Here is a 12,619-nt window from a genome sequence, read left to right as displayed (position 1 = left end):
AGTAAATATTTCGTTGGAAAAACTGGTACCTACCTGCGGCATTTGAATGCATCGCGGGCATCTTATACCTTAGGCCAAGACGACTTCAATAAATTAAATTAACTCTGTTTTGAAAAAAATAAATACCTGTCTGAGCTAAATGTTTTGGCTCTTTATGTACCTATACGTGACAGCTGACACAGTTTATCGATTGCAGTTGTATTAAAGGTTTTGGCAACCCAGGCTTTCGGATTCGATGAGAGAGAATTGCTGAAAGAAAATAAAGCATTTCGTGAGCTTGAAGAAATGGCTGCTGCGAATATTTTCCGAAGTGCTTTCGGTGGTCTATTACGGAGATCAACAACGTATAGAACGTCCGTAACATGTCGTCTTTCGACCGTTGCGTTGCAGCAAAAGTTCAGCACAATTAAAGCCGCTGTCAAAATATACAAAAGTCAGGCCCTTCAGAATGGGGTAAGACTCTTATCTACTGATATAATAAAATGCATTTTGGGCCGTATAGTGATCATTATATTACAATGAAATATTTCCTTAACATTATATTATTATAAATTTCTCGAGTCTGTTTTAAACAAAATCAATATAACCTCAATTATTATTGCATAACAAAATTACAGTGATAACTCGAACTGTTTAGGTACCACAATCACATCGGTACTCGACAGGCGTGCAGTCTAAGCTTTCGGTTCAGGAAATCGAGGAGCGAGTCCTGAAAGTGTGCAAGGCTTACGACAAACTCAGTGCTAGTCAGGTACATAATATTCATTTAGAAATATTTTGTTTCAGAACGAGAAACATGGTATCCGCAAGTACAGCGGTGGCCCTCCCCTCACCTTAGACCTTATAAAAAGTAGAGTACTGCTTGTACTTCAACTTTATGACAAAATTAACCCTGAACAGGTTAGATTGTGGAAATTTTATTACAGTCAGTGCAAAACTGGTGGGGCATAAAGTTTTATTCTAAGATAAAGAAATATAAAATAATTTTTCTCTTATTTTTCAGTTGACTGTAGATAGCCACTTCATGAATGATCTGGGTCTTGACTCACTGGACCATGTTGAGGTCATAATGGCAATGGAAGATGAATTTGGATTTGAGATACCGGATGGTGATGCAGAGAGACTGGTCAGACCAAAAGACATTGTCCAATACATTGCTGACAAGGAAGATATTTATGAATAATAAAAAAAATATAAACTTCATAATTTTGGACCAGTTGTATTTTTGAAACGATAACAAACCAAACACAAAATTGCATTTTCTTAATTTACAACTGGCCTAAAAGTATTGTTTAGTGATTAGACAACTTTTGTTTTAATTTTACACAAACGTTATCAGTGCACTTCAGACCATTGTGTAAAAAGTGTAAGTTTTGTTTTTAATTATATGCCTGTTAGAATAGATCATTTGTATTTCATTTGATCTGGTGGTACATTATCTGATAATAAAATAGTAAATAGATCACATTTTATTTCATTCATAATTCATGCTAAATAAGCATTTGACTCGAGAGTCCCTTTTTTTTAAAAGAGAAAATGCCTTAAATCTGTACTATTATTTGTCATTAATTTTTATTGATTTTCAAAACTGCTGGAGTATTTTGTATTTCAAGGTGGGCTATGTCCTATATGATGGTAAGTGGCTACCATTACTAATGGATCTTGACAATGACACACATAAAGCTACTAAATAAGAACTTATTTCAAACCTTGTTTGAAGAAAGATGTTGGGTGATTATGATGGGACATGACATGAAGGACAGCAGTGCATACTTGATAACATTGCCTTCCTCTTGCCAGAATATTGGCAATTGCTAACATGCCTGGAGCAGTGATCCTGTTTTTCCAGAAAAGCCAGGTGAACTCAGGAAGTCACTCAAACAATAAACTTAAGCATGCTAGTACTCTTGAAAGACAAAATTTTCATTAAAATACCAAATCTTAATTAGTTTTATACTATCTTATAAATGACAATTTCATATAGATTCTGTGCCCTGCAGAGTAGATGAGCAGTGGTGTTCAACTTAACTGATCATAGATTGTAGCATAACACAGAAATACTGAAATATGGCATCATTCGTTGTGATTGGTGTTTAGCTTCACTTGGAGGAAAACTATTTTCCCAAAAATGAAGTCATGATTTTGAAATCACTTTTTTTTAAAGCGATGTTTTTTGAATGAAGTTAAAAGTCATTGTCTGATAATATTTCATTAAATAGGTCAGGGTTTAGGGTATACCTTTTCTAGTCTTATGGGTTTTTTTGTACCTTTAACAGGAATATAAAATAATATCATACAATAGAATAGAATCATCCAATAAAAATAAATATTTTATCTCTAGTACTAAATCGCTGTTCCTATTTTTATCCATATATTATATATAATAATTATTATTTAATTTTATCTTATACCTATAAGCGAGCAATTCTTGTATATTAATATATATAACAACTTCTTCAACGGCTCAATCTTCATAAAATTTAATATACAGGGGATTTCGGGGGCGATAAATCAATCTAGGTACGATTTATTTTCAGAAAATGTGGTTATATTCGTGTTTTCAATAATCAACTCTTCCCGACATCTATTGGCGAATAATAATACTATTGAAGGCAACTAACCGCTTTAAAGACATGACAAGTGGCGTTATCAAAAAAAAAACCTCATCAGTAATATATTATTGGTGATCTCACGTTAGAATAATTCAATAAAACAGAGGGCCTTATCATATTTTATACAACTTTATTTGGAATATCAGGAGACAGGGGTCAACACAATCGGTGGATTATCACTTTTTTAATAATAAAACACAACACTTACACGCACTACTGAAAAGTGAATCAGATCTTAAATTTTTATATTTACGGAAATTTTGATGGTTCATTCGGTTTAATTATACAGGCAACATTGAGATACTACAGATTTGAGAAAGTAATCTTTAAAAGTTTCAGAAATTTTTACATCAAGTATTTGAAATCTATTATTTTGTCCAAGAGAAAAGTCTCATCTGGTTTTATTGATAAACTACTTATTCAAAACGGTAATATATTTGTATTTAGGTTAGTTACACAAGATTATTCTTGGTAGGTGTTTCATTACATCACTACGTTTTCCATTGGACGTCAAGAGTTGAAAGGTTATGTACAATGTTAAAATCTACTACGGTATTGCACTATAACAGCAGTTCAATAAAATTCTGGAATGTACTATATTTTGAATTATACTAACAGTAAACAATGAAACAACTAGTACACAAATAATACTTTGGTTCCCCCTGCATCTCTTTCCCATCTCCGTCAACTCAACCATTTATAAAAGAAAAAACTTCTAAGCATACATTGTTACTTTTGTACACTAAGTTACACACTGGGTAGCGGTAGTGGATACGAAACTTGAACATTATGGAACAGTAAAAAAAAATTATAGATTTGTCCCTATGGAGACTTTAATATGTGTACTGCATTTGACAGATAATGATCTTTTTTTTATAGTCAATTTATATATAATCAGAATTACAGCAATCCTAATCAAATTACAAGAACTATTGCTTTGTCGTAATTGCCACAGAATGCAAGACTGTATATAGGCTGCAATCGAGAAAGGTAAATGTTGTTTGCAGACATTAACAATGCCAATAGTAGTCACAGATTGTATCGTATCAAGTTCATGTCCACACTCAAGTTTCGCGTCTCACCCACTTCATGAGTTCACAATTATATTTCATTTCAAATGCTAGTCACATTTTTTCTGTGTATATTAAATTTGTCACAAAAAAGTACAATAAATGAAATTGAATTGATTATTTTTTGGTTTGGCAACATATTAATTACCACCACTTAAAATGTATACAGTTTGATCACAATGTACATTTTTACACATGCATACATTAACATCTTACATAAATTACAATGCTATGTACAAAGTAAATTCGAAGTTCCAAGCCTCGAAACGAGCGTCTTTTGTTGAACACGATCATTTCCAGCCACTTTAATTTTCATTCCTCACAGAGCTCAACAAAATAACCTGTTCAAAACAGATCTATAATAATTTGACTAACAAAAAAAGACTAACAACAAATGAGTTTTTCAGAGCTTAAAGATTCTTTATTACAAAATTTGTTAATAGCATTTTCTTTAGTTAACATAATATACTATATTTAATTATAAAAAGCGTCTGAAAAACAATCAAAGTTATTGAAAAAGATTAAAATTAAACAAAATACTGCACAGCTCCTTTAATAATTATCAACTCCAAAATTAAGTCACCTATTAAGGGTCCATGCAAACATTATAACTAAATCATATTTACATAAGAAATAAATAAACTTATTCACGGTCACACATCATTCTAAGTCAACTGTAGTTCATTTCATGCAGAGTCTAGCGAGATCAGGAGACTGCAGTGATTAAAGTATATAAGTGTACATACACTGATGCTGTGAGCGGTTCTTGAACAATATTTCGAGTCTTTTCCACAACTTCAAAAGGCACTCACCGAATCACTTAATAAAACCGCAACACTTGATGTGAAGAGAAGGAACATTATTATTGTTTAGTGGCGGGGATGCTACCGCAGCGGTCTGGTTCGCGAAGCAGGCCGTGCGGCAGAGCGCAGAGTGCGCGTCTCCACCCGCGCCACACGCACTACAGGCTGCAACCATTCACATAGACCCTGCAATGCACGCTTCTTCTTTTTCAGCTCTTTCTCATCTTCCGACACGCTCTTGTTGTCATCTTTCTCCGAATCGGAGTCTCTTTTGCTCTCGCTTTTGTATGGAGTTAATTTTAAGTCGACATTTGTTTTTGTTTCTTGGGAGTCGATTGATGTTCGATCCTGTGTAGTGTGCGTGGTCATGTCGGGCGGATCTTCATTTTCGAGCTCTGAAGGTTCGGCGTCCTCCTCGCTGACAATATCTCGTGCGGTGTCATCATCGGGCGGCTCGGCCGAGGATCTCTCTACGCTCTCAGCTTTCTCGGACTCAATGCTGTCGCCTCGAGATTCTTTTTTCTGTTTTCTCTTGTTCGGCCAGCCCGTCCGATTCTTCTTTTTGAATTTGCCTCGTTTTCCCCGCGGTCGTCCTACAGCCTCTTTGATTTCATTCCGGATGAGATCACAGCGCTCACACTCAGACATGAGGCTGGAGACGTCGGGAGCGTTGGTGGCGGTGGCGAGAGTATTGAAGGTGGCGTGTCCTTCGGTCATGTCGTCCGCGACTTCGAGTTCGGCAGTGTCTTCGAACAATTCAGAGAAAAACCGCTGCAGACGCTCTGATGCCTGATGCAGCTCTGAAGGAGGCGGCTCAAGTTTGAGAGGTGCATCGCTGAGGGTGTCTTCAGAGGCGGTAGACTTGGCGTCGTCGTGTTGTTTGCGACGGTGTAGGAGACCGGCGGACCCTAGGATGGCGAGGGTGGAGGCGTGTTCTCGCGGCGACTTTCGCGGGTGTGACTCTAGTGCGAGAACTGCTGCTGTTCGTTTCCTTACTTTTTGTTTTTTCATGCCTCGCGTGCCATAGGACCTTGACGGCCCAGGTTTGTCTTCCCGTTTCGTTAGATCGCTCAAAGGACAACAGTTTGGCTTTAAAGGCGGCAACTGACCCATTTCATATGGTAACACTGGTGACTTCGAGAAAACGGCTGAAAAATTATTTTAAATTAATTTAATACATAATGTATCAAGTCAAAATGAAGTAAAATTTAATAAAGGAATACTTACAAAAATATTGTGATACATTCCTAGCAATTACTTTATCCTGGTCTTGTCTTTTGAAAGTCTCATACCAAGGTTCACTTCGAGGAACCGATTCAAAGGCAAATTCCAGTTGTTCGACAGCTGGTGTATATTTCAGCTTGCCATCTTCCCACTTCATACATTTCTCGGTGGGTTCTTCTCTTAAGGGGTTGGTATCAGGGTCTGGTTGTGGAGTTAGGTCTTTAACAGCTTCAGGTACTGGCTGCTGCACAACAGTTTCCACAGGTTTAGTTAGGGATCTGCGAGCTCGTTTCACTACAACTGGTGTACGTCGTTTCCGTCGTCGTTTATCTTCAGGCCAGCTATCTTCCTCTGAAGATTCTTCCTTGAGTGCCACAGGTCTAGCTAATCTCCGTCTTTCTATAGAAATCGGTGGGGGTTGAGGTGTGCTTTTTGACCTTAACCCGAGGTCCTTTTCATCATCTGATGAAGTAGAACTTGTGGAACTTGCACGTTTTGGGAACATAAATTGTTCTGCTTCATCACTCAGAACCGAGAGCTCTGATCGTCTTACTTTTCTGAACTTAACTACTAATGGTTTAGTGCCGTTACAAGCTGGAGGAGAGTCCTTGCGTTTGGTTTGAAATCCACCACTAGATCTAAGTTTAGTGCTCACTACCTTATAGTAGTGTCTGTCTTCTTGTGTTTCAGTACGCTTGCTACATCTAGTGTTATGTTTTTTCTCATCGTCTAGGCCCCCATTCCTTTTAGGACTTTGGCTTCCATTCATGGTTGAATCTGGTGATTGGGACCTCTTGGATCGCCGTTTGGGAAGTTCAATATCACCATTACACATCTTTCTTAGTGATCTTCTTTCTCCATTTATAGGTGTAGCTTTATCAAGGAATGTTGTGACATCTGCACCAGAGCTGATTAAAGAGTCCAGTGCTAAAAAGTTGGTGTGGTCTCTGACAAATGCTAAATGATGTGGGGATCGTCTATGTAAGGCAGCATCAGCGTAGTCTGCGTTACACATTTCACAGTAGCCTCCTTTTGGCTCTTTGTCTTCCTTCTCTTTAATTTTAGGTTTATTTTTTCTGGTCATTCTAAAATCAATAGATAACTATTAGCTTCTTTTAGTGGACATGCCCTAAAATAAGGTAGATTCGGTTGTAAATTACTTACTTCTGACCTGTTGTGTTTGTGCTTTGTTTAAGATTGTTTAGTTTTAAGGACTCTGTCTTCTCCTTTTTCTCTCTAGGCGGATCAGGTTCTATGGATATCTCGGGCCATACATAGAATTCCTTGAAAACGGGCCGCCACAGTCTGGAAATAGAAAAAATTCATGCAATCAAATAAAAATAGTTACCTTTGAACAGTAAGTACAAGAGGATTTTTTCTTAGAAACATTCCATACTTGTCCAAAAATTCAATCTTGATATAATGTTTAGGGTAGTGCTTGTCATGCGCTTTACGCTGCGTAGAGAAGAACGTGTCATATAGCTTATCCAATAGATTTACAGCCTGAAAGTTTAATAAATAGCTGTGAGAATAAATATGAATAAAAAGCATTAAAGTAACCCAAATTAATTGATAGGTGAAATATAAAAAATATCTAAGAGGCCACCATGCACCCACAAGTTGAAATTAAAATTTCAAATTGATTATATTTGGAAAAAAATTGCCTTTCAATCATTGGCTTTAGTTTTTTTATCATATTTGCCTACCTGAAGCAGTTTCGATCTCTATATAGGACAATTTTGTTTTTTAAAATTGTAACTTTTCCTAAATGTAGAAATAAATTAAAAAATGTCACAAAGAAACAACTTGAAACTACAAGATATTATATTAGAATGTGTCAATACATCAGTTACCTACATTTATATTATTTTATGCGGAGTTATCAAAACATGAAGTTATTAAATTTTTACATGATTAACATTTTTTTTGGGTTGATATTATAATGTTTTAAATTATATAAAACAAACATTTTGAGTTATTGCATGATTTTAATCTTTGACTGACAATTAAGGCTAAGTGCACAGATCAGGTTTTTCAGTTTCCATATCAGGATTTTACTGTTTTGACTTCTGAATGATATAATTTGCATACAAAATACTTGGTGTAGCACCATTTTTATTAAAAAAAAATTAATAGCACTTGCGTGCACTTCTTTATTATTATTAATTATCTTCTTATGACAATATTTTCACAGTTTTAAAACTTGATTACAAGAACTACCAGTCATTAATTTTAATTTTCATACATTTTCTATTACTAACCATTATTTGTATAAAATCAACAAAAGGCTTCCCTAAAGATGAACTCATTGATTTCTCTAGATAGATAGTTTAGATATGGTTTATCATCACATTTTATTATACAGCCATCCTCCACCAAGCGTGAATGGTGGATATTTATTACTATAGTTGTAAACTTACTGTGTAGTTGCCAACCCAATGACTACAACATACAGAGATTTTCCCTTTAAATGTGCATTCCTTATTTTAAAGATGTTCTGTTGGTCTATTTTATTATATTTTTATATATTTTTACTGTTTATTTATAATCAAGATTAGAGAAAGAGCCCAGAGTTCACTTAGGCTTAAGGGGTCTCTAGATTTTTATTGGTATGTTAATAACCATGAAACATTAGGTGTGAGTTTCAATTATACACTATGTAAGGTACAATCCCACACTTTAAATCGGAAGACACTAGTATTTCACAACAAAAATGAGTACAGTTTTACTACCTGTTTAGGCTCTTAAAATGCTTTACCAGAAATTACTACTCAGTACACAATGTTCATTGTGGGAGTAGTTCTTGAAAATGTGTTACCATTAGTACCCATTTTATTACTAAAGTTGGTACTCATTTGTGGGAATTGATTATTATGTAAACAAACTTTTAATATATTAGAATTTGAAGCTTTGCATTTTGCATACACGAAAACTGACATTGAGTAGAAAAAAAAACTTTATTGACCACATCAGTTTTTTTTTTCTAATATGCAACCTTATAATCTTTTTTTAGAGCTGAATCATTAATAATAATCATTTACTTATGAAAATATAATTATCCACCCATGAGCATCACCGTCATTTTTAATAGTGAACTTATTTCATGTGATTTAATAAATAAAAACTATACAGTTCATTATTGTTAAGTTCCAATAAATAAACAAATTGCAATATAAATTTAAGCATATTTCAACAAAGTAACCATTTTCTTATTTTTTTATCACTAGCAAATAATATATTAGTATTATCCTGAATACAGATGGTACACAATTATCATTACATGATGAGATGTGATATATTTAGTAAATTGTAAAACTATCAAAGCTGAACTAACTACTCCAACAAAAATCTGTACATATTACTACTTACATCCCAAATTAGTTGATGTGCTTGAATAAATATAGTTACTTTTTGATTCCACTCCATTGACAGAAGATGATTTATAGGTTAAAAAGTAGCATCTTTTAAATTTCTATTTGGAAAATGAGCAAGGTGGAAGGTACAAAAATCATCAAGAGTAACAAGTGAGAAAATTGTTTGATATTGATACCTTGTGCACGGTGAGCAGCACGTAGGGGCGGTGGGGCGCAACCGCCCGCTGCAGCATGGCATCGGCACGACGCTCAGGACATCGCGATCTCACGACGTGGCTCACACGAGATGACAGGTAGCACTCCTGTTGCTGTTCAAATAAACATTTATCAGATCTCTGGAGTTACCATATACAGAGATACAATGGTCTGTAGTACTGTATATCTGTTTTACACATAGATTCATATTCATTAAGATGCATTTTTGAGTGATATAGTACGGCAGCTGGTCCAAGAGCACACCTGGTATTTTTTGACATAATTGGGGATTGTGAAAAACATGATGAATAATGAAAAAAAAATAGAGACAATACTATCTTTTTATTTTGAGTCATTCATGAACTCAAGATACAGATTCATAGACAGGCAGCGTTGTTCTCACTATAACAATACAATGACACTTCACTAATGAGTATTTTTTTTAATTTTCACAACAATGACAGTTTTTGAATCTCCATACCATTAAAGACTGTTTCAATAAATTGCAACCATTAATTTGGCTATGCAACCCTTCAAAACCCTAAGTATGACTAGATCATGGCAGAAAAAAACTGAATGGTATCTTCACGTGTAGGTTCATATTATGCTATGATTGCACAACGTCATAAATTACAGCCACATTGTTCATATGAATTGCTCAGATATCACAATTTGTTGAACTTACATTACTCAGGAAAGCAGTTGCATTCAAACAGTTTTTAAGACAACCAGCAGAAATAAGTATGTTCAGATATTTGATTTCATAAAATACAATTTTAAATAATAATAATGTTTTACTATTAACACTTTTTTTTTAAATGCAGGTAATTAGTTATTCATATGTACCCCCTTTACCAATTTGTTTTCACTCAGCATTCATTTCAGTTTGTTTCACTTTTGTTATAACTTATATGGGATTGGATTTAAAAAGAATGAATGAAGGATCTACAGTATTCAAAATAAAAGAAGAAGGGTGTTTATAATAAAAAAGAGAAAAATTCATTATAATTTCGAATTGTGATCACTGATTGGTGTTGCCAACAAGTAAGCCAGATTTTTACCAATTATTAATTCACAAAGAAGTCAAAGATTCGTATTGTTTGTAAACAATCGAAACGTCAATTTTGACATATTTTCTATTTAAGAGTTACATTATGCAAATTGGAATTTCTTTGTTTACTATTCGAGTTTTATGTCGTTTGATTTAATTACGAAAGTGTCGAGTGCAGTGGCCTGACCTAATACGTGCTGTGTGTTGCAATCGAACAACACACGGACATAGTTAGTGATGAGCATTCTCGGAACGCGTAGTTCGCGCGAACATCGCGATTGACACATTGTAACGGGGAGTGCAGGCGGGCGCCGGGCGCGGTGAGATATCGACGCCGCTCGGAGCCTCCACACACGTTATGGAGGCTTCCTTGAAATACGGCTCACGGACCGAGTCGACGCGACTCGCGCCAACCGTCCCGCGCAAAAAAATAACACACAATCACCGTGCATACGAAATTGACCCTTAACATTTTAACATAAAAGTCAATTCTCGGTGTATGCGGTACGCAATAACAACTGTCAAAAATTAAGCGGTCACACGCTTGGCTCAAGAACCTACAATTGAAACGGCATTTTTATTGAATGTAGTGCAGCGCAGCGCGAAAGAGAGTATGGCGCGGCCTCGGCCGGCTGCATTTCACGCGACGGCGGCGACTCGGCCGCGACCCTACAAAAGATGACCTGAAATTGAATGTTAACTACTAGCTAGACTCGCCACTATGTCACTTTTTAATACTTTTTAGGCTGATTATGACTCAAACGCGCTGTCCGGGCATACGCAAACGTATGGGCAAAACAAGATGTATATACTTACATAAAAGCAGTCCGCGAGGCACCCGCGCTCCGCTTATCACAAAAATAAGTAACTATATACCAGTCACTGAGTCGACCACTTCGTCACTGATAGAATTGAGTCTCACTGCTATTGTTCATAATTTAAAATACGTTTTTGTTTGTAAATATGTTCGACAATAAGTTTTACATCTTTCATAATGTTTTTAAACTGAATTTAAACATATTAACTAAATAAAATCGGAAAAGTAACAACAAACACAAATCTGTCATACAAGATGGAGATATTTCACAATAGTTTTTGTTTTGATCACTGGAGGCGCTGCAATAGCGCTAATATTGGAGGGGGAAGATTGCTAGCTACCCATTGGTTCGGAAAAGATACATTCCGTTTCGCACTAGAGCAGGCAAACTTTCTACAACCGTCCCATTTTTTTAAAACTTAAATTTTGTTTTGATGAATTAATTTAATTTCTTAATAATATTTTAAGCATTTGCATTTCTTTGTAAATTTATGAAACAAAACATTTCATAAATTTCGTAGCCTTAGTACTTAACTTAGTTTACTTGACGACGTCTTTAGAGTTTACGTAAACCGGAACATTTTTTTTAAGATAACGTGACCAAATTGAATAATAGTCGAATTAAGCAGATTGTTTTAAGGAAGAAGCGCTCATAAATTAGCCTTATTTCAATGTCTATATAACCAAAAATGTCTTTACATGTTTACTTACTTGCATATTATAACAGTAAATAGGTTCATTTTTGGCGGTAAAAATATCATGTTATTAAATTAACTTACCAGCCCCATGTCTTGAATTCGTCGAGACAATATTCGTGCTATTCCATGGTCGTCAATATCCAAATAAAAACAAAAGTTTCTACGCACTGTAACATAATAATTATATAATTTATAACACAATACTTTTCGTGCATTTTTCAATTAGGTCACATTAAAAATATGACGCACGCACCTCGATTGAATTTTTCGTCTAAATTCAAAGTTGAGGCCATTCTTTTTTGTCAATAATAATTGCACAAACTGAATGACGCTTCAATTAAACGCCATTTTTCAGATCTTCGAAATCATTACCTCGATCGAATACAAATTAATTATTTACAACGGAATTTAATTAAAATGTTATTTATATGAATTAAGCAATGCAAATCGCATTTCGTAAAGATACGTTTCAAACGTCGAAATGTCATTGACAGCTGTGTTGAATTCCGTAGATAACGTAGAATAATCAATGCTTAACATAGATCATTATCGATCCAGAAACATAATCGATTTCGATTTCTAAAAAATACTGTCAGCGTGAAGTGTCATTGCCCGGTGCAGGTCAAATTGCCATCGGCGCGGCGTCGATCAACTTCCGTACAAAGTTTTTCTTCACGATTTTTGTCGTGGTACTTTAACAAAAAGATTTTCTCAAAGTGTTCCTCAAAGTCAAAGTGTTCTCATAACAGACTCTCTACAATTTGTTACACGCTCA

At 35.1% G+C, this 12,619-nt stretch overlaps 2 protein-coding genes across 6 annotated transcripts; one reads left to right on the top strand and one right to left on the bottom strand.

Moving 5' to 3' along the window:
• Positions 1-233: 233 nt before the first annotated feature.
• LOC733017 (NADH dehydrogenase) lies at positions 234-1,465 on the top strand (the record flags this gene model as incomplete). 2 transcript variants are annotated; one of them, NM_001047012.1, is given in 3 exon segments in its annotated part: positions 234-453; positions 787-900; positions 1,004-1,465. In NM_001047012.1, coding segments are annotated over 3 exon segments (462 nt in total). In that variant the 3' UTR covers positions 1,184-1,465.
• A 1,257-nt stretch (positions 1,466-2,722) lies between these two features.
• On the bottom strand, positions 2,723-12,367 carry LOC101743721 (uncharacterized). Of its 4 annotated transcripts, XM_004923645.5 has the most exons (7): positions 12,098-12,367; positions 11,926-12,011; positions 9,260-9,391; positions 7,106-7,212; positions 6,874-7,014; positions 5,713-6,794; positions 2,723-5,633 (listed from the first exon to the last, which is right to left on the bottom strand). In XM_004923645.5, exons 1-7 carry the CDS (start codon positions 12,135-12,137, stop codon positions 4,567-4,569), a joined length of 2,655 nt encoding a protein of 884 aa, XP_004923702.3. In that variant the 5' UTR covers positions 12,138-12,367; the 3' UTR covers positions 2,723-4,566. The 4 variants fall into 4 exon arrangements, with proteins under 4 accessions (XP_004923702.3, XP_037868194.1, XP_037868196.1 ...); XM_038012266.2 differs by lacking the exons at positions 11,926-12,011; positions 12,098-12,367 and adding an exon at positions 10,134-10,392; XM_038012268.2 differs by lacking the exons at positions 11,926-12,011; positions 12,098-12,367 and adding an exon at positions 9,964-10,387.
• Positions 12,368-12,619: the final 252 nt, after the last annotated feature.

This window comes from Bombyx mori, chromosome 8 (assembly GCF_030269925.1).
Source record: "Bombyx mori chromosome 8, ASM3026992v2".
Taxonomy (NCBI): Eukaryota; Metazoa; Arthropoda; class Insecta; order Lepidoptera; family Bombycidae; genus Bombyx; species Bombyx mori.
The sequence above is the reverse complement of the archived record's forward strand: the minus strand, read 5'-3'. Positions and strand labels throughout refer to the sequence as shown.